Below are 26653 nucleotides of genomic sequence, written 5' to 3' on the forward strand. Positions count from 1 at the left end.
CTCACAGTTCAACTGACCCATCTTTTCTTGAAGGATACCAAGTCTTACTTCAGAAAACATCTGTGACAATGGGAGCTTCCACATTTTCTGTTAACTAATCATTATTGCTGAAAACATGCATGCTACATGAAGATTAATTTCTTTAACTTTGATTTTTAGTCATGGAAGTTTACCATGTCTTTGTCTTTGCTAGGATAAAGAGCCTCTTACATTAGATCTTATCTCCTAGCAGATACTGTAGAGATACACTGAAGTGTACTTCTAAAGCTGCTCCATAACTTCTTCTCTGATAAGGCTGAACTTTGGAGTCAAAAATGTTTTCCAGAACTCAAATTTTTCAAAATTTGCTTGCACAATGTCTGTATCCATTATAATTTTATAATATAGGTACCTTTAAGGAAAAAAAATCTATTCTTATAAACATCACTAATGCATTTGGCAGTTGTTCTGACAGACAGCTGATGACAATGACACAACTCACTGCAAGTCTGAAAAAGAGCCATGTTTTTGGTCTAGTACCCAAAAGGCTACTGGATTTAGTGATTATGGAAATACTATTTTACAAAACTAGGAACTGGCATCTATTTCAGCATATTGATGCAAACATCAACACAGGCTTCCCTAGCTTAGGCAAGACTGAAGTAAAGTATTTTTAAAAAACAAGAAACCAAGGTGATCTGACTCTACAAACAAAAAGATGACTGCTTAGAGGCTGTTCCTAGGGAGATCAGGCAAGTAAACCAGGACTACCCACACACCACTGTTTCTGGATCTATGAAATTGGAAAACACTTCAGTATAAACTGGCAAAAAAGACTTAACATCCCACAAAGAGCCACAACCTGGAAAGGTGGGAAAAATTTAGACATTGGTTGTGTTTGTCTTTCCCTGTTGAAGTCCAGCCTGTCTATCTACTGCCATATCCAACTGTACAAACTTCAGACAAAGGGAAATTCCAGCTAATGGACTTTAAAACAATTTTTCCAGTGGAATACAGAACATTTAGTACTATTATATATGGAAAAATCTGGTAGAGAGCAATTCTAGTTCTCCACTGAAATGAAGTATCCAGTGGAATAAAACATCTAATTCCACTACTTGTTTTCTTCTATGAACAGAATATCTGCTGCTGCTGGGCCAGAACAAAAATATATACCTGGGAAAAGTAAAAATGTCTTGTTTGAGATTATCTTCAAATAACTACTCCTTAAATTATTTAGAGATTTAAAACACTGAAGAAAAACTAAATAACCTAAAAGAAGGTAAGTCAGTCAAAGGGCCACCATAGACATCATTATTCCATCATTATTCCATCATTATTTATCATCATTATTCCTTTCTTTGCAAGATTTAACAGATAGAACAAATTGGATTGGTAGCCACATAAGCAAAGCACAGTTCCAAATTTAAGTTCCACACACATATGCAGCAATAGCACCCAGTTAAAATTCTCAGTCACAGTGCAGCACATTTCAGTGCTTCTGCAAGCCAGAAGAAGTATTTTAATGATATATTCCAACTGACATTATCTATTAAATCAGGCATACCCTTTTCCTCTGTAGACCCCAGGGTCTCTTTGCTGCTCATCGGTGTATCAGCACAGGTAGTAGAAATCCTCTTCTCTGTGTAAGTTTTCCTCAGGCTGTCTTGAGAACTGGCAGGCTCATTAAACATATCCTGTGTGGAACTGGAGTCAGACAGCACTGCTCCAGTGCTATCCTGACTCCTCTCTGCAAAAGAGATAAAGAAGGAATGCACCACTTCATACTCTTCAAGCTGTTACTTGCCTCTGTAACAGCAACATAAAATTGTAGCCACTCTGCAAACCTCTTACAAGTGCAATACAGGATCCTTAACCACTAATAAAAGGTATTTATTTCTCACCACATTTCTTCCTAGAATATAATCCTGGAATTTGATTCAAAAGTAATAATGGTCAACTTTGAAAAGCAGTTAGGCTGGGGACACAGCATTTCAGCTAGTAAGGCCCTATAAGATTTTCCAGGCTTCCTGTACCATTTGCCTTGAAAAGCACCCAGTATAATTTTGAGTCTAAAACAAGCAAAGGTCAATTGACAAGAGAAAACCACGAACAACAGTCCTGGTAAAAATTACTCATAAAGGACAGAAAAATCAGTACATTAAAGGGCAAAGACTTACAGGAGTGATCTCTGATGCCATCTATCCTGCAGGCACAAGATGCTGTTCAACAAATGCTCTGAAAGGTGATTTGATATGGCAAATAAACAATCCATCAAAGAACTAGGCCTAAGACAGGAAAACTCCTGGACTTCAAGGCAGTTGACAGAAGAATAGGAGAAGTGACTTTACTTGACAGAGTGGAGCAGTGGCTGCTGACTACATCACAATCACAACTAAGTTGTTACTCTGTTGAGAGCTGTTACAGCACAGGAACAGGGACTGTGACTTTATCATGGGGGATAAAACACACACCTCAGAACAAACAGGAAAATGAAAACCTTCCACCCACGTCTGAAACCTGCCTGATATAACCCATGGTCTTCTACATCAGGGGTTATCAGAGGCAACCCTGCATGACTAAAGAACACTTTTATTCCCCAGAGATGGGAAACTGGCATTTTTCCCTAATATTGTGCCAACATAATTCAGTGTTCAATTCCAGTGCAGGCAACTCTATTTAAATCTGTAGCCCAAAAGATTATTTTCCAATTTCTTCTTAAGATACTGATAGCTGATTCTGTGATCTAGTTGAAGATGTCCCTGCTCGTTGCAGCAGGGTTGGACTACATGATCTTTAAAGGTCCCTTGAAACCCAAACCATTCTATGATTCTATATAGGAATGGCATAACCAGGAGGTATGTTGCATCCATTGTCTAGGTAGTTCTACTGCATTCTGCTTCATTAATTTTATCAATAAGATCAAGAAAGAAAATTAACAAAGGAAAAGTCCCTGCTTTGAGATGAGTGGATAATTTAATTAAATTTCTTCTGTTCCATCTGAATTGCACTTGTTCAGGAGACAGCTAAGGGCCTCCTATGAATTTATTTCATCAAGATAAATCCCTTTGCAAACCTTCAGCTTGCAGATCAGGTTCTGCTTATTAGGATTCCAATGAGTTTAAACCAGATTTGATACACTCTGTTGGCTTTTCACTACCACACAAAGAAAACCTTCCATTTTCAGTGAGCAGATCTTAATAAAACTGTATCTTGAAAAAGAATGGGAGAACAGTATTTGCGTCCTAATTGGAAGCTATACAGTTGGTTAATGATGACAGGTTTTATACTGAAAGAATATAATTATAAAAAATGGGAAGAGAAGGATCTGAAGAGAGGTCAGTCAAGCTTTAAATGACTCATTTATAAAGCTTTAATAACCTTCTGTGGTACAAATCGATACCATTGAACTCCCTGTTGACATCAGGAAAAACATTTACAGTACCTCCCTTGATATTTTTTTTTTTAAAGGAAGTTTCTGCATTTGTGGCAAAGAGGCTGAATTACTCATCTAGGGAAGGAAAAAAAGGTTGCAAATTTCCAAATGTCGCCACAAGCCTGGAGGTCACTTCTGATGTGTGGGTTATGACAGACGAAACATTAGAATGTAAATCAAGAACTGCTAGACCAATATGCGAGGGAGAGATCAGATCAGGGGAAATTACACTAATTTTTCAGCATGCAAAGATAGACAGTGACTCAACACATTAAATTTCACATGTATGCACGACATGAGTGCTTTTCCCTATGGGGAACAAATGTAAATACCTCCTTACAATTAGCTAGTTTTTTGGTTTTTTTTTTAAATTTCTACTAAAATGAGTGTAGATCTAGGGATGTATGTTCATTCTTCTTTTCTTTCAGTACATTAAATATATTTTAAAAAATAATTATATTAACATTGGGCTCCTTAATCACTGAAAACCAGAGGAAAATGACTACTCAGACAACTTCCTATTATGCTGGATATTTCTTGAATGCAGCAGATGCTTTCAAACTAAGTGAGCCAGATGGAAAACACTGGAGTATTTCAGAAATTAGCAGCAGCCACCAGTCATTAATAGTAATTTCTCAGAAATCACAGAGGATGGGTAAAGTCCCAGGGAATGTCAACCAGAGTGTAGTACCTATCTTTACAAAGCATAAAAGGTCAAAGCTGTTAGCCAGCCAGCCTTCATCTTCCACAGAATTATCTGAGCATAAATAAACAAATCCTTCTAGAAGCACCTAAAAGATAACATGATCAGTAGTAGAAAAGGTGTGAGTGTATCCCAGCACACATATTCACATGTGCCTGAGAAGAATTCACGATTCTCAAACAAAAAACAGCCAAAATGTCAGGCTGCTCCAAAAGCAATTCAGCAAACCAGCACACTTGAATGTATAATCAGCAACTTCACAGAAAAAATATGTCAGAGTCTTCCTGTTCTACTGAGCACTAATGAAAATTAAACTTAATTATGGTGTCAGTATTTGGGACCCACATTTTAAAAAATATACTGAATTACGTAAAATGAATTCAGAGGAGAGGATAAAAAATGATGAGAGATTAATGAGATGGCATATATGAAAACTGTTGGGAGAATTGGACTTATTTATCTTCAAAAAGATGAGGGAGAATTTCCAAATACATACAATTAACCAAAATAAAAATACAATAATTACTGTTCAGATTCACTAAGTACAGTGCAAAAGGCAATAGGTTTTAATTGTAGCAAGAACATTGACTTTTTTTCCCCCCTCATCTCTAGATTAACTGTTACATATAGTTAAAAAATAGCATAGTGAACCTATAGAATCACTGGAGGCTTTCAAGGACAGGAAGATGAATAGCTCTCATTTGTTAGGTTACCCAAGATGTTCCTTAACATAATAAAAAAACTCTGTCATTACCTAAATGCTGCAGTATGTAATGCAGAACTCCTGGCAACTGCACCAAGTTACATCCTAACTCTGCTTTTCTAGAAGGAAAAAAAAATTGCATATTTTTATACATGAAAGTTCTATTCTTTTCTAGCCTAACTCACAAACATAGCTCATATATATGCTAGACGGACACACAGCACATAATTTTACATTTTTTGTGCTGTAGTTTAGACAGTCACTGGTGTTACTCAACCTACGTGCCAAAGACTGCAGTCTGTGAGACATGAGAATGAATTCCAAATTCCCAACTGCTATCAACACCTGTCCTCCTGAAAGATGCAAATCCAAGGAGAACATCAGTGCTTTTTAATAATTTTTGCTATAATTAAAGGCAGTTTAATGCAACTCAGTGCAATTTAAGAGTTAAAAAGTTCCTGGTTTCAATATTTTGTTTACCCATATTCTTAGCTGCCCCCACCCCAGTACCAGCAACAAGGCAAGCTTTTCCAAAAAGCTGAACCAATCCCATGCTGTGAGAAAATGGTAAATCAAGGACTAAATATTCTTTTGAGGTTCCTTCCTGTAAAGTTTCCTATTATTTCAAAAGCTAAGATAAAAATACAACTGGGTATTAATGTCCCAAAATTATTATCTGCAGCGGAAATGAAGAGACTAGGGAAAAAGTTCTACTAAATTGTGCATAAGTAACTGCAACAATATTCCTATTAAAAATATGATCTGATAGCAGATGTCTCTCCATGGTATTATTATATTTTGTTTCATTACTTCATTGCATCGTTCCTAAGTTTTAGGAAGATTTCAAAAAACCTGATGAGCTGAAATCTCTGTTTCATGTAAAGTTAAGTATTTCGTGTTTATTTCTAATGATTCAGGAAATGGCACTTGACAGCAATTTTTTTTCTTTTTTTACCTCATTCCTCATAATGTGCTCAACTTGTGACATTTCAGGGATTTCTGTGTCAGATTATATCACCTACTCTGTCAATGGGTGAAAAAGAGCAGCTCTGAAGAGAAGATGTAAAAAGATCAAAAGGAAGAATCTTGTTAACCTTCCAAGATATTGGTAAAAAATTATTAATTATTATTGGAAAGATGTTATTGGGAAGAAAAACTTGTATGTTCATCTGTACTGCCAAGACCTTTATTTTATCAGTGAGATCCTGTCAGTCACCTAGATAATGAAGTAACTCTCATTACTGAAACACATCTATTGTAGATGTTAAAAAAAATATCTGTAGTCCATTTGACATAATTCGATGATTAAGACCATTTTAAATTAATCTTATCCTGGATGAAATAGGTTTACTGGGTTGACCTCAAAAATCCCTCTTCCAGACCATTCCTCCACACCAGAAAAAGCCATTAGCTTGTCAGTGTCACTGCTCCATACACCTGCATGCCTACCAATCAACAGGGAAAAGTTGTGTTAAACTCTGGAGAACCTAAATGACTATTTAATTTGAAAATATGACAGGAGAACAAGGGCTCAGTTCTGCACTAGGCATCACCCTGTGCCAGCACCCTCCCACATGCACCATGAGCCCCGTGAACTGTCCATAAGCCTTGTTACCAAAACTGTGTCCACTCAGCACTGAAAAAAGGAAGAGGAGGGAGAGTGATGTGTCACAGTATCAGTGACCTGAATTAGCAGACAGACAATCCTAATGACAGAGCTCTCACTGCTAACTATGCTGACCAGGTACCAGCCCTCGTGGTACAGGCTTACATAATTTATTCTCGGGGAGCTGAAGCACAGCTTCGTGGTGCCAATGTGAATGAGCCATCCTGCCTTTGTCAATTCATTTCTGTGCAGCTCAGGGAGGAGGGAGAAGACCTCTGAAACATCTGCATGTGGGAGTAGGTAAAAGAAAGCCACAGAAAGCCAAGAGGGTACAACTCACTTCTGAATAGTATCTTTTTCTGTCTTAAATATCTGAAGGAAAATGTAAGCCCAGTTATTACAAGAAGGTACCTAAATGATGATAAACAATCAGCTACAAGTCAAAAAATCAAAAACAAGTGTCACAGGAAGCTTTTCTAAAGAGCTCTATACATATGCTAACTCAATTTACAGTAAAAAAAATATATATCTTGTCTCATGTAATAAAGGTAGGTTGTTCACAGGCTGTGGAGGTACAGACTCTCTTTGTGCTGTCTGGCACCATATCTGCCTCTTCACTGCCATGTATGAGCATTTTTCTTTACTGGTCTGCAGTCAGAAACATGATGTATCACAGAATTCTCATTCTGCAAACAGATTCCACCCATAACAGAAGACAACATTCAGCTCTACGTCAAAAGGCACTTGCACATTATTAAAAACAAAATAATTGCAGAGATTTGCATGGAGCAGGTTAATTTCTTGAGGACAGCAAGTCCGCTGAATATTTAAAGGGAGTTCTCTTTTAACATGAGTCAAAGATGACAGCCTATGTTTTGTCTGGCTGCAGTGAACACCCAGTGTGTTTCCATAACTTGCAGTTCTATATTGTTGTTCTGCCTTCAAGAGCAGAGCAACACAGTACCTCACCAATGTCCCGTTTATTTAGACAAATACTTTTTACATAATCTCACTCTACATCTCAGTGTGACCGGTGTACTGACCAGAGAGAGGTTAAACTGGGGAAAGGTAAAAATGGGGCATACTGCAATAAACTGGGTCTGGTTCATTATTCATGTAGTCCAGTATGCAGTGCCCATGAACATTCAGCACCACATGCCAGAACATGGTATGTACTGCAGACCCAAAGATTTCATTTTAAACTGCTGAAGAGAGAGAATTTTGAAGGGTGAGGTTTCAGTGTTCCAAAATACAACATGGACATTCTTTTTATGCACTGGAGAAACATCCACTCCATCTTAGAAACTTATTTCGTTTAGCATGAGTGCCAGCCTGGGGCAAGAAGCTTCTCAGAGATCACCTTTGTCTCATCAGGATGTTGAGAACCCCCGTTTACAAAACACTGTGCATCTTCATAACGTTTGCAGAATTACAGACCGACAAACTATGGAGTGAGACTTCTCCCACAGCACGAAGCAAGTAGCCTTTCCCAGTGAGTTTATCATGCAGGTTCTGCCAATTATTAAAAGCAAGCCGTGACAGGTAAAAGCAGGAAGAGAATGCCTGGGGAACAGAGATTTGTGTAAAGGTTAGAGGCAGCACGGGCAATATTGGTTGCAAAAGCAATCGGGCAAAGACAAACACAAAAAAGGACAATTAAGTCTAACTACACACGACAAACTACATGACATGGATGAAGACTTAAACAATATGACATTTTAACACTGCAATAAGCAATGGATACATCATCTGCATACCACCACAGTAATATGGACTTGAGTATCAACACAACAAAGGCATATCACAGCAAAAAAGACCTCCCAACCATCTCCCAGTACACTTTTTGGGAAACGTATCTCATTCAGATTTTTTTAAATTTTATTTTAATACTTTTCCTGCTTTGTGTACTAACTGTAATGCGTAGCTCTAAATTTAGGTAAATCTAAATTGCTTCAAGTCTGTGCTGCAGTTGGTCTTTGCTGACTGTTTACATCCAGCCTGTACAAAGGAGGACAGAGAACATGTCTGTTCTGGTACCTAACACTGGCCATTTAGCTGAGGAAACACAATAACATCCCAGGTAGTGATAGTCTGGGTACCTGGTGAGTTCCTGGTTTTTCTTGTTTCCTACTTTGCCTTTGGAAAATAAGAATCTGAATCTCAGGCTTCTGCTATGGAATTCAAGTTTTCACTTTGTAGGGTTATAAAACAGCAACAGGCAGGGGTGATGACAGGAAAGACAGGATTAACAGAAGGAAGGAAAAGATGTTGCTAAATGGCAGGATAAGAAAAGAGAAAGGAAGCTGCCCATTTTCCACACATGACAGCAGCCAGTCAGGCAGCAAATAACAGCTGCCACTCAGCAATACTTCTGTCTCCCTGAAGGAGATATATGCTAGCAGCTGCCATGAGGAAAAAGAAGTTTAGTTACTTTACAAGCTGTATTTACCGGTTCCTTTCTCCCATTTTCATTAAATATATGACTTTAAACTAGTACCACCAGCATTCTCTGGATATAAAGCTCTCAACTTTAACAGTGATTTCTGCATATCCTTCCACCAGCAAAATGTGCTAGAGAGCTACAGAACAGTAATGATTCACTCATAATGTATCCAAAATAAGTCTGCCCTCACGACTTCACCTATCTACAGATAAATGCTTGAAGATCACAGTCCCAATATTTTCAAGAAAAGATGTACAGTAATTCTCTCCTGTTTATAGTGAGAAAATTTGCTGCTCTAGAAGGCTCATTGTTGGATATCTTGTTAAAAAAAATCAAACCCCAAACCAACAAACCAAAAACCCAAACCCACAAACAACCAAAAATTAATAGAAAAAGTAGGGTTCAGAAAGAACCACAAGAGTTCATCTAGTCCATTCCTTTTTCTACCTGGATAATTACATTACCACCATACCTGGCAGACAGCTGTATTGCCATTTTTTAAAGACTTGCAGTGCTAAACTGTTGCAGGGTTACACTAAAACAGCACTTCCTAAGACTGTTTTCTACTGTTCAGATTGAAAATGCAATTTAAGTCTAATATCATCTGTTTGGTCTTCCGTGAATGTGGAAATCCTAGGGTTTTGCCTCTAGCTCTTTGTACAGCTTTCAACACTATTTAAGTTACTGTGCTGTCATATCTTCCCTGAGTCTTCTCCTCTGTAGATAAACCATCCCAATTCCTTCTCCTTTCCTCATAGGTCATATTTTCTTGAAGCATAGAACACAAAAATGGTCAAAAAAGGTCTCACAGGATCCTCACCAGGATCCCAAATAGCATCTTGCTTGTGGTAACACATGAAAAGAACATTCTAGGTAAGACTGTACAATACTCTTACTTTGTTTATGTCATATATGATGATCAATACAGGAGTAAATAAGAGTACTGTCAGGCCTCAGAAAGCATAAACAGCTCTGCTGAATTTAGGCCAACTTATTCAGTCCAACGACAATATAAAAGGTTTCATTTCTGTCAGAATGGTTAAAAAAAATAAATCTAAAGTCAAATGATGGGTATTTTCTAGCTGTTTTTAGGAATGGTAGAATGGAAACGCAGGCACCAGCTTTCTTCAGTGATGTGATTATGTGTAACATGTCAAGAGCATTTTACTTCAAAAGTCTGTATTTTAATATAAGTAAAATGCAAATGCATGCAGAAGAGCACAGTATATGTAATAATATAAAAGTGGAAGACTTCTGAGCATTGCTCAGCCTGTTAGCTCTCCTTCCATCTGTAACAGCCCCAAGGCAAATATTTCAGTTTCCTGGGGCTCCTCAATATGCTGTATCCAGAGCTCAGTTGTGCCAGCACCTCACAAAACATGGGGAATGATGCAGTACTCTGCAATTCCGTCATGGTTACACACAGCCCTCCTGAAGATCCCCCTAACTCTGCTTCCTCCAGCAGCTGAGGTTTTGAATTGCTTTGACAGCACAAAGCTCAGGCCCAGCTAGGCTCAGCTGGCAGAGCCAAGCACTGCTCCTTCAGCCCTGGCAGAGGTTCCTGTGCTTGCACCTTCAGGCTTTGCTAAGCACCACCTTCGCTCCCCCTGGGCACTCAGCTGCCACAGCCCATAACGTCTTACTTGGAGTGAAGGTACTAATGACACCCACTGGAGTATTTATCTAACTTTAACCTCTCCTGGGAACATTTAGACAGTCTTCAGGATCCAAGCAGATGCAGTCTTAGGCAGAACTGCTTCTCACAGGGATTATGGCTTAGGAAATATTTAACTATTTCCTCCCTTCTACATTTTTTGTGTCAAAAGGCATTAAAAAGCTAACAGAAGGGCCTAATCACTGCACAACCCACTGACACCTCCCCACCACATATGATCTAAAAACAGTCTAATGAATTACTCCCAACTGAAATGCAAGCAATAATAAAATGAACATTTTTCTGGTCAATTTAGTGAAAGAGATGAAGGAGCTTCTGCCAGTTTCACCAAGAATTATTTGTTGGGGAAAAGGAATAAAGTCACCCTGCAAAAATTTCAGGCATGTAAACATTTGTTTCAAAACTGTGTCAAGAAAGTTATTTACAAATTATCATTCTTCAGAAAATGACAGTAGGAAGCAGCCCACCCTACAGAAATAAATTTGTATCAAGCAGAGCATTTCTGTGGGGCCTGGCACATTGTACCAATGCTAAGATTTACACCGGAGTGTATATTTTACTCCTTGAGTGCTGATACTCACAGATCCAGATGGATAAACAAATGGCCAGAAAAGCAGAATCAGAATAAAATTCCTAGCCAAATAATAGTATCAGGTTACTTAAACTGTAACTTAATTTCTACTAATATATGTAATTGCAAAATCTTCAATAAAACTACGATACCACCCCACCTTCTGCATTTATAAGCCAATTATATATTACATCACTTTATATTCTATAAAGATGAGCTGCTGACCAGTCATTGTAAATGATAAAGAAAAATTAAAAGATGAAATCTACTGGACTGTCATGCAAATCACTTCGTGCTCAATCACAATATATTCAAAATAGTTGCCACCTGCCTCCTTCAAAAAATGATAATACTGTTTTGTGTTGTCTTTTTACCAATTTGTCTTGTTTCAACCATGGTTCAAATTTTCACCTGGTCATTTCACACAGGCTGAAACAGTGTCCAGTCTTCTAAAGACTGAACCCACACTTTCCTAATGAGCTCTGGAGAAAAAAAATCACTGAAAAAAATCAGTCAGCTCATATTCCTCCTACAAACACTGCTGTTTTGACTAAGTGACAGATGTCATGGTGGCAGGTGACAACTTTCAGTTTTGTATTTAAAGCTCTGACTGTACATTGATTCTATTTAAAGAACCAAATTCATAAAGATAATGAGCTTCAATATTGCCCGTGTTACCACAGACCCATCACCCTCCTTGAAACGAGCAGTTTGATCATTCCTGGTCAAACCCCCCGTGATCAGAGCACCTCCTGTGCTGCCAGTATTGAGAACAGGGACTGTACCGTCCGGCGTTGCCTGCTGACGGGGTTTTTTACATTTGACGTAATCGTGGTCAACTGGAGTGGCTGTGTAAGGTGGGGATGTCAGACCTGGACCGGAGGAGGAGGGGAGGGAAGTCCCAGGGCCTGGCACCGTTCCGGCTGAGGAGTGAGAGTCTTCATCAATCATGCAAGCTTTTTCTCTGGGAGGACAACAAAAAATAGGAAGTGTTTATATACTAGGGACATATAGGGACAACGAAATGAGACTACGTGTTCTTACGGCATTTCCAATGCAGTAATTAAATCTTAGTAACAAATTCTAAAGGATGGATTTTTAATCACAGATTATTCTGAGTTGGAAGGGATCCACAAGGATCATTGAATCCAGCTCTTAAGTGAATGAGCCACATGGGAATCAAACTCACAACCTTGGTGTTATTAGCACCATTCTCTGACCAGCTGAGCTGATCTCAGGGTCACTGAGCTAATCTCAGGGTTTAGTACAAGTTATATTCTTCCCTTGTACTATACACTTTCCTTGTGCTATTTGTCAATAGCAAACCATTCTTTATTTTGTGGTTGTTAATGAGACAAACGTTGTGGACTGAACTCTCTTGTCCTATAAATAAAGGTCAGTTGCTTTTGGATTTGTTAATAGTTGATTTAAAAAATCAAATCTATTAATAAATAAAAACAAAGGCTTTAAAATGGATCAAAAGATCAAAATTAGTCTGTTTTCTTCCCACCTCCTCTCTGCCAATTACTGAGAAGATCTCAGTGTGGCATATAAACTTACTCATGATACCCGAAAACTGCAATCACTGGGATGAATTCTAATCACTTTGTTTATATTTTATTCAGCTTCATTTTAATAGTTTATTGTACAGTAGTTTATAAGTATACATTCAGAGGATACTCCTGGAAACTAGCACTCACTTTTCTGTAACTTTTGGGGTGTTCTTCTCCTCGCCTCTGGCAAATGGTCCCTCAGAAGCTTCTTTCATAAAACTAACTAAGATCTCTGCATCTACTCCAGAGTCTGGTTTCCCCACAAGTTTCAAAATAGAAGCATGAAGTCGAAAGTATACCTAAAAAACACCGAAATCCATCTGGTCAGTAAAGAACTTGTAGCTCTGCAATCTCTTACAAATAGTCTTTTCTCTGTAGAAACTGCAGGAGTTAGTAAAGACAGTTAACTGTTACCTAAACTTACCTAAACAGAACTTTTCCTGCCTTTGAAAGTTGCTTCTAAGTTAGAAGATCTGAACACTGTACAAATTTTACAGCTGCCATCTATGGAATACAACAAATAAAGCAGAGCTGGTCTCCTTGCAAGGAAGTCACCACTGAGTATGTTCTAGATCCATTGTTTTCACCAGACAACACAGTGAAAGCAAAGGTTCCAACTAATGCATGAACTTACACTGCCATAGGTACAAGATGCTTGTGAATCCTATTCACGTTTGATTTTTATAAAAACTGAGTAATGAACTGTGTGCAGCAAAACTCAGAAGTGGAATTGCTACCCACCTGTCCAAACTGCCTTTAAAACAAAATCAGCCTGAATAACAGGCTCCACGTTACTCTCCAAGTCTATCTTGTAAATGTTCCCAGATGCAGAGCACCATGTACACGTGCCTGACAATCAGAACTAATAACAACTGGTATTCCATGATCTGTAGAAAAGGTTTCAAGCTTACGTATTTGACTTTCTTTTACCTCCAACGCTTCCATGGCAAGTTCTGGTGGATTATGGTAGTGAATCTTTTTGGGATATCGAGCAGCCTCCTCATGCAAGTAATGCCCTGCCTGTTTGTAATGAAGCAGGTAGACAACAGGAGGCTGTTTCTGCTTCTCTGCAATCTTCCCCAGCATGTAGTGGATAAGCCACTCCTCCTCATCGCCGTCTCCCTCGCAGCGAGACGCTGAGGTGAAGCACACCTTGGCTGTCTCCAGCATGCTGTCCCGGCGCTCCTCCATCTGCCATCGAACCAAGCGTGGGGAACACGTGAACTCACTGCGGCCCAGAGGAAGAGTTCCAAAAATACACTACTGTGCACATATAAAAGTGCATAAACAAGGTACATCATTCAACACTTTTAACCTAAAAGATACAGGATATATCCAAGTGATCAAGCGCACCCCAGCAACCCAAAAAGGTGCTTATGGATAGGTTTTTGTTCATTCCAGTAACTGCTGACACAACCAACCAGAACAAAGCAGTAAGCACATAAATCTGAAAAATAACAAATTCTACCACTTTTTCACAGCTGTAATTATCTTAATTCTTCAAAGAAAAAAAATTATTTGCTTTGTTCTGCAACTGAAGTCTCTGAGAGCCACTATGGACCACTCTCATTTGTGAAGAAATGTATTTCATCTTTCTTGCAATGTATCTGATTTGGAGCTGAATAAGGTAAGAATATTCTCCCCACCCCACCCTATCAAAAAAAAAAATAAAACAAGCAGCATAAATTAAATGCCAATAAAGTAATGTAAAAAACTAGGTCAAAAGATGCATTAATGTAATTTTCTCTCTTTGAAAAAGTAGTTTATACATTTAAGTTATGTGGTTGTAACCAAGAACAGTAACATAACCTTTCATTTCCTAAATATTTTGTAAGGAGAAAAATAAGGTTTTTATGCATGAGAAACACATTCCTGAAGAGAGATATCTCTGGAAATGAGATGATATTTTTCAAATTTATCTTTTATTATAATAGAGTTTTTCTTATTGAATTATATATTTTTAACATATTTGCTTGAAAAAAAATGAAGACTTAAGTAGTCCTAAATAAACGTTCTCATTTAATTCTCAGCTTCAGATGGCTGCTCTGTATTGTTCCTTTTATCTGATAATGCTTCCAGTTGTGGACTACAAAATATTTGGAGGTCAGAATAGCTAAATCAGAAATAGAGTTCACTGATCCAAAACGACAGACAAAACATTTTCCCAGGCAACTCTTATCACTGTCAGTGTGTATTTAGAATTGTTTTGGCTTAGCAATAAACTTCTTAATAACTCTTAACGTTTTCATCATCCTCATGCAGAAAGAGCTAATGAATTCATAACATTTTCAGTGAAAATTCTACCAATCTTCTCATTCTGATCTTTAAGTAAATGGCCCAAAAACACAGAAAAAAGAGAAGATGTCTTTAGATACAAGAGATGACATGTGGACACAGATATCAGAGTAATTCCTGATCTTTTCACTATTTACATATGTATGTATGTCACCTTTCTATGGAAACACTGTATGACATTTACAGAAAGGTAAGGTAAATATAATTCCCCTTTCCAGAAGGTTACAATAATTTTGTGCCACCTTCTAAAGATAATTCAAAGATCAGGCTCAAACTGATTTTACAAACGAAAAAGAAAGAAAAAAAAAAAACATCTTTAAATGTTTCTTGACACCATCAGGTTATATGAATATTAGAATATCCAATATTACTAAGTAACCACAGAGTCTCAAATGTGGAATATAGCATGTAAACACTTAATTAAAAAACTCATTATGTTAGAAAACATAATTTAAAATATTTAAAATTTCACATTTCTCTCAGTTAGATCCCACCTGCTGCACAACTTCAGGAGGAAGTTCCGACTTCCACTGCTTAAGCTGTCGGGATGCAAAGGAATGCAAAGCATAGGAGATGGTGCCATATTCGATCCACAGGGACAGGTTGGAGCTGTCAATCTCCAGGGCTCGTTTGAAGCAGTTCAGGACAGGGGTTGAGTGTTTCCAGATCGGGCCATCACTTTTCAATTCATTAGAGTTCAATTTGTCCTGAATACGACTGGCTCGAGCCAGAGCCATCCCAGCCCAGGAGTCAAACCTGTGCAAGAAAGAGACATGAACAAACATGAACAAACTCCTAAACATTACACTGAAGGCACAGACAAGATTCATCTTTATATCTGCAGCTTTCTCTTCCTTTCATCATACGTTCCCTCAAAACAGATTTCTGGGTCTCCTCCTCCCCTCAGAGTGGAACAGAAGCTGTATAGCCTAAATCATGCTGAGTTCATTAAAAAGGGTTTCCTAATAGAGCACTGTCACAGTAATTGTCACATATGGAAAATGGATGAAAAATCAAGGTTTATTTGCCATGCAAAGCCAGTATATCTATATTTCTGATGGCAGCACTCTCACTGATTTTTTTGACAGTAACCACACTGTCCTGTCCAAACATTGTCACCCTTTATTTCTGTAGCACGTGGCCATTATGACATCTTGAATCATTAGACTGAGTTGTGAAGTCTTTATCATAATCATTTTCCAACATAAAAATTAAAAAAAACAAAAATGCAATGATGTAGGAAAATTCTGATGAACTCTAATTTCTGACTGCAGGACTGTTCAGGGTCCAGCCCTGTCTTTATTCTGTCACTGACAGCACAGACTGCAGGGGAGTTTCCATATGCCATAATCTCACATGAACATCTGGGGTCAACTGCTCCGGAGTTTTTTAATTTTGTCATGATTCTAACACCAAAGGAATAACCACAATGCTCTCATACTTTTGCTTGTAGTTTCTTCTGATTCCACCTGAAAACCCATTTCTGGGTCAAGTGACCTCAACAGTCAGAATCCTGAGGGGAATGGAAGGGGAATTGTAGTAGAGACATTCAAAAAACTAACATCTCATTTGACTGGGGTAAAAATACTGTGGTACCACATATAGTACCTTCTGAGCACCAACTATCACACATGAAAGTAAAAATGCATTCCACTCATTTATTTATGAATTTAGGTTTTAAAATATCAAAACTACAGAAAAATGGAGAGAATGTGGTATTGGTAATTTCTTTATCAGGTTTCAAACAAAAGTTTTAGCCATTTGCTAGTCACAAGTCCCAGACTAGAAGATGCAATAACATTAAACTACAGCTATTTCCTCCGTAGACTTCATATCTAAAATTGTTCTGTGCCTTCACCTTCCCTTTTGTCTCTGTTGTGTGACTGGATTTAGAAGCAATTTTCTTGTCTCAGATCTAACAAATCAGGGGGTTTGTCACAGACCCTGATCAATCAACTTCAAGGAGATTTAAAATGACAACACCTAATGTGCAAACTCTATATTTAATCAGTAAATTTAAAGATTATTTAATTTTAGAAGATTATTAAATTTTAGAAGATTTGTTACTCAAAACAGGCTTTATTTTTGAGAGAGCTTAATCTTGGTGGTATTTCAGTGAGTTGTAAATTATCAAGAAACAAGGTGGTTTTGTTTAAACATCACTTAAATACTTTACTCGACTTGTATTCTCTTAGTAGTTCTCTAGCAGCAAAATCAGCTCTCAGAAAGAGGTCAGCCTAGACAGTTAATCCAGCAAAGAATGTTATTTGTGCCACAGCTACACTATTAAACTGTGACATTTCTCATTCCTTGCCATGTATAAACATGCCAAAGAACAAAGGTGCAAACAGTTCATTCTTCACAGTTATTATTTATTTTAATTTAGCTCACCCCCCTTTTTTTTTTTGCTTTTAATTTCCAAACAATCAAATATTTAACACTAGGTTTTGGGTTTTGTTTTGTTTGTTGGGATGTTTTAGAGATATCCTTAATTATATAATCGACCTGTGATAATGGATTGCAGGTGGGGGTTTTGCTTGTTTGTTTGGGTTTTTTTCACTCCTGAAAGCAGTTGTCTGCTTTTCAGTACTGAAAGAAGTGAGAAGAATGAATGATGTGCAGGAGGATTCAACAATACTGACCTGTTTGGACAAATACAGATGTCGTGCATGTAAAATTTAATGGCCTTAGACTGTTCTTTATTCTTGAAATGATAGTCTGCCAGAAGATAATACAACTCTGTCACCACTGGTGGAGAATAGTCTGCACCCTCTGGGAGAGATGGTGCCTGAAAATAAAAAAAAAACCACAAAGGTTCATTTTAAATAAAAGCTTCATATTAAATGAGCTGCACACTTGCTTCTTCCTTAAAGTAGCCTTTTCATCACAGAATATGAAGGTATTGAATAGGAAGACAGTGAAAGCATTTCACAGATATACAGAGCACTTACAAACACTAATGAACACCTCAGACTGACTGCATATCAAACAACACTACATCTTGCCATTCAAAGACTTAAAAGCTTTGGTGGTGTCATTCTTATTTTATTTAAATATAATTACCTGAGGAAATCCAACATTATGGAATAAATCATTCCACTAATAATCTCAAAGTCAACATAAAACCAGCAACAATACTTTTTACTCCTTTTAATTTTTTAAAAAACAATTCAATATACCTTGCTGCATGTTCCTTCAATATAAGCAGATACAGTCTCTAGGCTTAGCATAGGCTTGTCTGTTCGAGGAACAATTGTAGCAGTTTTCTTCAAAAGGTTGGCCAAATCAGCAGACACGGTACTGGTTTTGTAACTGTCAAATTCTGGAAGAGTTTTAGGCTTAAAATATTCAAACATGAACAAAGCGTCTTCCCATGTCAGATCAACCTGAAGGGGAGGGTGGATGAGAGGGCAAAAAAATTATTTCAAATTCCAAAATTCAAGTCTACTAATGAATTTCTGTGGCCTTTCTACATACATTTCACTCTAGCAAGAACCAAATTAAACCTCCCAAGAACAGAGCTAAAGGTCACAAATCAGCACACTGCTCACTGATTTAACAGGCTAAGGTATTGGGCTGTACCTTAGTATATGCCACTGAAAAATAAAGTTATTCTACTTGCTTAGAAGAGCTGCTCAGAAAAGTTGTTTATAAGCAAGAATCAATTCTAAACATCCAGAGTGACACTGAGATCATGGGTAACATACAGGGAATTCTACACCTTCAGAGTCAAATAAGAAGAATAAATGAAATGAGAATCAGGCAAAATTCTGAGACTCAAAAATCTTCAAACTCTCTACAGAAAGTTACTTCCAGAATTTATTCCTCATTTTCTCTTCACCTTTCTTTCTTGAAAGTAGTAAAAAAATCCCACCCAAAATTTACAGTTCTCTTCCCTAGACTAACTTTTTCTCCTTTTATTGTTCACCTTACCCCTCACAGTAAATTTTGCTCTGTATTGAAAACAGGGAAATTGCAGAGAATAATCTCCTTATCCTTCCCTTTTTCTTAGTTATACCCTTTTTGTCATAATCTTTGCTTTCTATCATGTAAGTTTAAGATACGCAATTCCCAAGTATTCAACAAGCAATAACGTAACAGCATTTGTGTATTTAAAAAGATCTTTTCAACAGAGTCAGACAATTGTTTTGCCTGCATGAAAATGCTTTTGACTGATAATTCTATGATCACTCCTATTTGTAAGTGCAAAAATCATCTGAGGTTCTGAACATAAGTAGTTATGTTTCAAGGTAGGATATTGTATTGCTGACCTGTTTTTTCTCTGCCTTCCTTATTACTACAATTCTCTTCCCAAGGCACTCTGTAGTTGCTCTTCTCCCAGATTCAACTGAATTTCACATTTCTCATGAACAGCTACCAGATATTTACCATCAGTGATGTCAAAGTAAGTGTCAAATTTTTAAGTGACATTTTTCACTTTCATAAACTGCAAGGGTGGCTGCTAAAGTTTTCTTCTCTCAAGCTGACCTTTCCTCTCTAATTTTCCTCAACCTCGAACTTCTTCTCAGCTGGAAACAGGAAAGTGATAGCTTAAAAAAAATCAATTTCTCAATATTTCCAAGATGGCACACTACTGTCAATAGGACTACACAAGCACTTAATTTAAAATATCTGACTTGTTATATTTACAATTTTTAAAAAATATGGAAGCCTTTAGTTTATTTTCTACAGTGTGTAAAATACATACATTTTACAAGGAAATAAAAGTAATCTTTCTCCAAAATATATTAAGGTGCATTAAAACCAAACAAGTGTGTATCTTTCATCACTCCAGGATATTCTTCTGACTTTAAATAACACATAACTTTACCTGCTGTACTGAATGTTCTTCCAGGTACCTTGCTTTGCTTTTTTTACTTGGGAACCCATATAAACAATAAAAACACTGCTCCAGGGCTGTTTCCAGCTCTTCTTTGTATGGATGAGTATCTTCAGAAGTGGATGCTGCAAGTTCTTTTTGTAGTACCTGAACCTACAAGCCAAAGACCAACGAGAAGGTCACGTGCAAGCTGAAGATCACAGGAAGTGACCCAGCTGACTGAAGGCAGATGATGAAAACAACATTAAGGAACCACATGTATTTTTCCCAACCAAGTATTACACCCATATTTCTGTAAACTAGTTCTCAAACAAGTCATTTCAATGGCACTGCAGCTGTGCTAAAGTGCCTTTATTTTTGTTCCTATGTTATTTCACGAAGTCGTATCTTTAATCAATGAGATTAGACATCAGCTTCATGTTTCAGACTTAAGATCATTCAGAGTTTCCCCCTACACACCAAGTTGCTTCTGTGAACATAAACACTACAGTTCCTCAACACTGTGAATAAAGGAAAGGCAGAGAAGAATTTCTGCCCTAATTCACAAACACCAATTTCCTCTGCGTGGAAAAAGTGGGATGGAAAGGACTTTGCAGAAAAAGAAGGGAAAGTTAATGAAAATCTGGCTAAAAGGACTATAGAACTGCACAGCATGAATAGTATTACACAGATGGCTGCCCACCAAGGAAAGCAGCTGGATTGATCCTAAATGACTGAACACTGTAGCAAGTTGCTATCTTTACCTTCGACATTGCAAGAAAAAGTACCCATCAGTAGCATATTTTGGAAGATGCTGATACTCTAAGATATTAATTAAAAACCCTGCAACTGAATGCCAAAAAACAAAAGGTAATTCTTCGAAAATCTTCACTAAGCTTCTTTAAAAAGCAAATCAAAAAGGTTCAAAGTCAATCAAAACACATTCACCAAGAATAATCTGCGTAGTGGGATTTTGGATCTTTATTTCAAAACGAAATAAAAAACCACACTTAACCACTGAGGTTTAAGATTCAATCCCAATGTATTCCACTATGAAATTTCAATTAAAAAAGAAGCATGTAAGTAGAAATTACATTATTAACATCTCACACATCTACCAGAGTGTGTTTCCCAGAATCAGAGTGCACCAGTTATGCCTAAAGAAAACTCATTTGAGGTGGTAGAAGAAAAATGCTTGTCATCTGGGAGAATAAAGGGTACAGAAAACCATGAAGTACTCCATTATGATTTGCCTCTAAAGTTTTGGGAAGCTGTATACCACCAGCTGTAGAGTCCTATTAACTAATAAGTAATTTCCTTTAATATTTTTCCTTTGATAAAAAGCATCAACTTTCATTTATTTCTTTTACCAAGATCTGACTTGTCCAAACCAGCCACATTCATTCCTCAACACACTGGTCATTTTAGGAGCTTCCCCAGCTGAAATTTTGCAGCCATAGACTGAAAATGCAAAACATTCAGTTATCTGCAATTCATAAAAAAATTCACCATGTTACTTTCACAGTACTTAATCTGTTTATTTATCACCATTTATAATTTTTCAGCGTCTAAGATTGCAAACTCAATTAATTATGCATGGTACATGCTACAAGGAGTTTCTCATTGTGATGGGCTTTCCTGACAATACAAACACTGCTCACCATCACAAGGCAAAAGCCTGATATTCTACATGTAAGAAGCTGTGTTTGTAAGTGTTGGGATTAGTATAAAATACTGATCGTCTTCTGATTAAAAGATCTGTGTTAAGGTCAAGGTACCGTGTTCTAAGAGCCAAACCCCTGAAAAATAAGGGTAAAGAAATTCTTAGGAAGTATTTCAAAGACATTTTGAGTCACAGCCACCAACTCTGAGTCACAACAGACACCCTCATTGCCACCACTTTCCCGGTATGGATTTGTGAACAACATTTGAAATTTAAGTGCAGCTAAATAAGCTGATGGAAAATGTGAGATCAGAGGATACTGTAACAAAGGCATGATATCCCTCCTGCTACAAACAAAACCACATCTAACAGCAGTAACAGAATTCTCACTTGAACAGTGTTCAAAACAATCTCCTGTGTTCTTATTCAGCTTTTAAGTTCTTGGCAGAAACACAGAATTGTTCTCAACAATTCAGACTATTGCTAAAGGACTTAACTACATATTAACATCTTCTCTTGCACATCATTCTCACCCACAAGCGATAGAATGTCCTCGAGCAGACAGTTCACCTACAGGTGATCATTGAATACTAGCCTGTAAAACACACTTAACATTCTTGAAGCTGCCTTTCTCAAGTAATTCATCCCATTTTATCTTTGTCTTGCCTTATCCTTCCAACACCCTCTTGTCTCTGAAAACTTGTGTTTAATATTACTATATTATATTATAGTTTAAGAAGTGGGCAATTCTGTGAGTGAAAATTGAACATTTTGTTTGAAGTACCCAATGACATTTGCAAAGATCTGCCTGTAAATACATTCCCAGCTCTCAGTTACCTGTACTTCACTCAAGTTCACAGAACACACTCTCTGACTCCCCTGGCTGTGGATACAGGCACACTATACAGACACAATTTACATCCATCACTCAGGAGCACGGCATCCAAGGGCAAGCTCAAGAGTGGAAACGGTTTATCTATTTTCATGAAGCACAGTGCCTGAGCTAATAAAGCCCTCTGAAGCCCTGCTGGGGCAGCTCAGGTGTATCAGCATTATGCTCCTAATGCCAGGGAGCTGCAGAGATCAGGACACAGAGATCATCTAATAGTTCTACCTGAATCAGCCTCAATTCAAACCCTGTTCATTCACTCCAGCCCTACCAGGGTGAGCCAACTCCTGCAGAATCCCTCAGGCTCTCCCAGCCATCCTTCCCAGCTGCCTAAATTACTGTCCTAGACATGCCACTGCTCAAATGCAGAGGTAGATGGGGCCTGGCACTGAGCTGTGCTTAAAAAGCTCCAGGGAGTGCTGAGAAGGGAAATTAAAAGATTCCTGAGTAGCTCTATGCAGAACTAATCACGATTTTCTCTTGGCTGAAGGTAATAAACCTCAATGAAGTCAAGCTGAATCTGTAAACTGCCACTGAAATGTCCCCATAGTGCACAGCCCAAGGAATGCCACAGCACTCCATTACCTGGGCTTTGCCAGCAGCCAGGCTATCCCAGACTGCCAGAGCTCCCCTCAGGGAAACACTGACTGTGCTTGGGTTTCTAAGCTAAGGATAAAGTGAGAGAACAGCAATGCACATAGAAATATTCTCCTTCAGCCATGGGAAATTTCTTTTCTGTTGTAAGCATGAGACCTCAAGGAATAATCTTAAAAAGGTAAACGATGAATGGGTAGGTCCCTTTATCTCATAATGGGATACAGCATTACTGCCCAGACACCCATTTCTGGAGAATATTAACTCTGACACACCCAGCTGAACAACAGAGCAAAGAACAGCCTTCAAACAAAGGGAAGGGCTGAAGCAATTCTTCATTCTCATAATTTTTGTTCAACAGATGAACTCTATGTATATTTTAAGTTACATTTAGTCAACAATGTGAAAACAATAGAATTACTATTTTTTTCAGTATGTGGTATAAAATCAAGGAAGGTATTATCAAACAAGACAAATTTATCAACTGCAGAACAACTAAATGCATCACAGCTTCAGGACCCAATGTGGGTAACACGAGAGGATGTGTGAGCCATCAGCACCATTCCAGTCACGTTCCTGTGGTCACACAATGGGCTGCAGATCTTTACTCTTGTGATTTGGAAGAAACAGATAACCAAGTTTAACTACAAAACTCAAAATTGAATTTTCCTGGCTGACAGCTAAATATGCACTTTTTACAGGATAAACAGTATTTAAGTACACTGAAAATGTGCAAACTGTATGTAACACTTGACAAATTCAGTTCTGTGAAGTGAGCAACTTATTTGGAATCACTGAGACAAGATGAATATGGAATCCTACTGTGTTATTTTAGCAGCAATTTTAAAGACATAATACTACAGTTTTTGTCAGCTTGTGAATCATGTACAGTACCATCAGACTGCTTGGTCATTCCTACTTCCCTTTCAAATCCCATGAACAAAATAAAATACTAGTGCAAGAAGTAAAACAGAGGATAAAAATCAGAAGAAAATGATTATTCTTCTCAGTGAGGTAAGTCCAGAGAACAATGGGAAGTATGACAGAAGGAGATCAACAAGAAAGGGTCTGGAATAACAAGCCTTTGCTAGTCAGATTAAAATGACAAACTCTCATGTATTTGTCTGGGAGAAGAAAGAAAGTGGATTCAAAAGTGTATTTTTAACATGAAGACAAGGCAAAAAACAATCTAATATAACTTTTAAGTTATTTCCTGCTTTGAGAGTTGGGTTGGCCAGATGACTTTCAGAAATCCCTTCCCATCTCAATTATTCTATGGTGACAACACTTACATAGAACTTTAGCAGAGCACCATCTGAATTGCAACACCAGGATCTTCTTCCCAAATACTCATGAGCTGTGTTCAGCAGCATAAGCGAAGAAGGCAACATAGGGGTATCAGGACTCCCTGCAAGAAAGAAGTTGGTAAAGGTTAAAGTAGGACAGAACTGAGTTAAATGCGAGTCAATGCTTCAACTGGCAAAAAGAAGTTTTCTCTGGGGTAAGAAAGTGATGCTTGTAGAGCCCCCTACTCCCTTTAGCCAGCAAGGTAAGATGACAATCAAGTGTTTATTATTTATATTCCAAAGTTATATGGTAAGGAGTTCAACTCCAATATGTAGCAACGGATGAAAAACCCACCTTCTTCTCCCTGGTTCTGCTGCTGCTGGCAGCAAAGGGATCGAAAAGCATCTTCCTCATGCTGAATGATCCTGTGCAGGATAATCCATGGAAGCACCGAGGAGACGTATGGCTCTTTTGGTTCCTCCTGGACTGCCATGCTGCAGTCTATGATCTAATAAAGAAACATACATTATACAATCAAAATGATGCAAAACAAAGGTCAGGTGTAAATCCTTTCCAAAGCTGGCAATGCATTTTATCCTAAGGAAATAATCTGAAGTTGAGTCTCAGCTTCTCATTGTGTCTACAAAAATGATACAAATAAGATCAGCTGGTAAGGGAAGGACAGAAGATTATTTCCCCTACCCTGACGTTCCTCTTGCATCCTCATTTTCCACGTAGGTCTTTCTCTGTTAATATCACATACAAACAATGCACAGTAAGCATGAATTCTTAGTGCTAGTAGGCCTCATTGTAGAAGAAACTTACCTACAACCCAACATGGAAGAGGAACTTAAAACAAATTCCAGAATTCTCTACCAGGTTTTGCAACAACTGTTTAAGACCAACTGGCATCTTTAATAGATAATATATAAATTATGTACCCAAATACTCTGTTCTCCAGAATTCCATTACATTCCATATCACATAGAACTTTACACAATGAGAGTATGATTTTGTGAGTAGTGAAGATCTTTGGCTTCTACTGAAGTACATGAAAATTTGAGAATTGTAAGCACATTGAATTTTGACATTTACTAGACCAGCTTCTTAATAGAACTGAGAGCTTGCCATTATTTACCTAGACTGAAAAAACACTCATTCAGTAGTTTTCAGGTTTGAAAATACCTTCTGTAAAGGGCAATATTGGTGCCATAACTTACAAGCTACACCCAGGCAGCTCAATCGTACTATCACCATTTCAAAGAGCCTAACAAAACAGTGTTATTCCTTGGGTTATCTTACCACCATTCTATGATTATTTTAGGCAGCTTGGTGACTGAAGGTACCTGCTGGCACTGGTGCACTCAGTGCATCTCTAACATATTGAAATGAAGCCTGTGGTAATGCTCACATAATATGGAAATACTCAATAAAAATGTAACCAAAACCATCACTGCTAGTTGGTGGGAATTCAGACAGCAGCTGTACCTTGTCTGGAGGTCTGTAGCACACAACCCCTCTTCCCTAGTGCCAGTGAACAGGTTACCTGAATCAGGTTGTTTGTTAATCGAACGAGGCTTGGTGTTACAGAAGAGTCTTTCAAGATGCTGTTAACTGATGATAATGAAGTATCTATTCCTGTGAGCAGCTGTGTTACCGTAGCAACCCACTCCTCTTTAGCAGAGGCTGCTGTCATATTAATCATCTGCTGAATTGCTTCATTCAAGGCAACATCTGAGCATTCAAAGCACTGCTTGTAATCTTTCAGTTTGAGCAGGGAGTCCTAGGGAATGTAAATATGAAAAAAATCTATTATAACAATGAAGAGTTTATTTTAAACATGAATGCACAGCAGGGAAAAGCAAAACTCTATGTACAGTTAATACGGTTACTTTAATGAAATATAACAGAACACCTTTAAACATAACATTAAAAAGGACAATAGGACAAAAAGACAAAAGGTCCTGAATGGATCCAGGATGACAAATACACAAGTAGGATCTAAATTTTAAAAAAATCATCACAAAATCTTTCTGCTTTAATAAGAGATGCAAGGAAAGAAAATAGTCAGGAAAGGGATGGCTGCAGGTCTATAATTATAATGATCTGCAGCTGCATAAAGTTCCTACAGAAATAGGGTTTGGATCTTTATGATCTTGTGCTACCATTTTATTACTTCATAAATAACAAACCAGCAACTATGAGGCTAGTGTTATAACAACATTGTCCTGCTTCTTTCTACTCTCCAAAGGTAGGGTCATGAGATGGCATGGAGGCTGCAGGATTTAGTTCAGTACAGTTAAAAGAGCATCAGTCTTCTGTGCAAATTCTTTTTTCCACCAGATAACCTGATATGATCAAATTGTTCCCATAGCTGAGCTCATTTATAATACACTGATTTTCATAGTGTCAAATGGACTAACTACAGCAATTATAC

At 37.7% G+C, this 26653-nt stretch overlaps 1 protein-coding gene across 6 annotated transcripts in view; it reads right to left on the bottom strand.

Annotated features, from left to right (window-relative positions):
• The window catches only part of CABIN1 (calcineurin binding protein 1), a 110590-nt gene that overhangs the window by 68064 nt on the left and 15873 nt on the right, over positions 1-26653 (bottom strand). For 4 of the 6 annotated variants that reach the window (XM_064674728.1, XM_064674732.1, XM_064674729.1 and 1 more), the window contains 11 exons: positions 25763-25999; positions 24571-24724; positions 24222-24337; positions 19796-19957; positions 18144-18350; positions 17607-17752; positions 15459-15720; positions 13600-13860; positions 12817-12968; positions 11902-12080; positions 1547-1729 (listed from right to left, as the gene is read on the bottom strand). In XM_064674728.1, coding sequence (XP_064530798.1) covers positions 1547-1729; positions 11902-12080; positions 12817-12968; positions 13600-13860; positions 15459-15720; positions 17607-17752; positions 18144-18350; positions 19796-19957; positions 24222-24337; positions 24571-24724; positions 25763-25999 — 2059 coding nt within the window. The remainder of the gene's footprint in view (positions 1-1546; positions 1730-11901; positions 12081-12816; positions 12969-13599; positions 13861-15458; positions 15721-17606; positions 17753-18143; positions 18351-19795; positions 19958-24221; positions 24338-24570; positions 24725-25762; positions 26000-26653) is intronic. The other 2 variants (XM_064674731.1, XM_064674730.1) reach the window with 1 other exon arrangement.

Source organism: Pseudopipra pipra, chromosome 18, assembly GCF_036250125.1.
Source record: "Pseudopipra pipra isolate bDixPip1 chromosome 18, bDixPip1.hap1, whole genome shotgun sequence".
Classification (NCBI taxonomy): domain Eukaryota; kingdom Metazoa; phylum Chordata; class Aves; order Passeriformes; family Pipridae; genus Pseudopipra; species Pseudopipra pipra.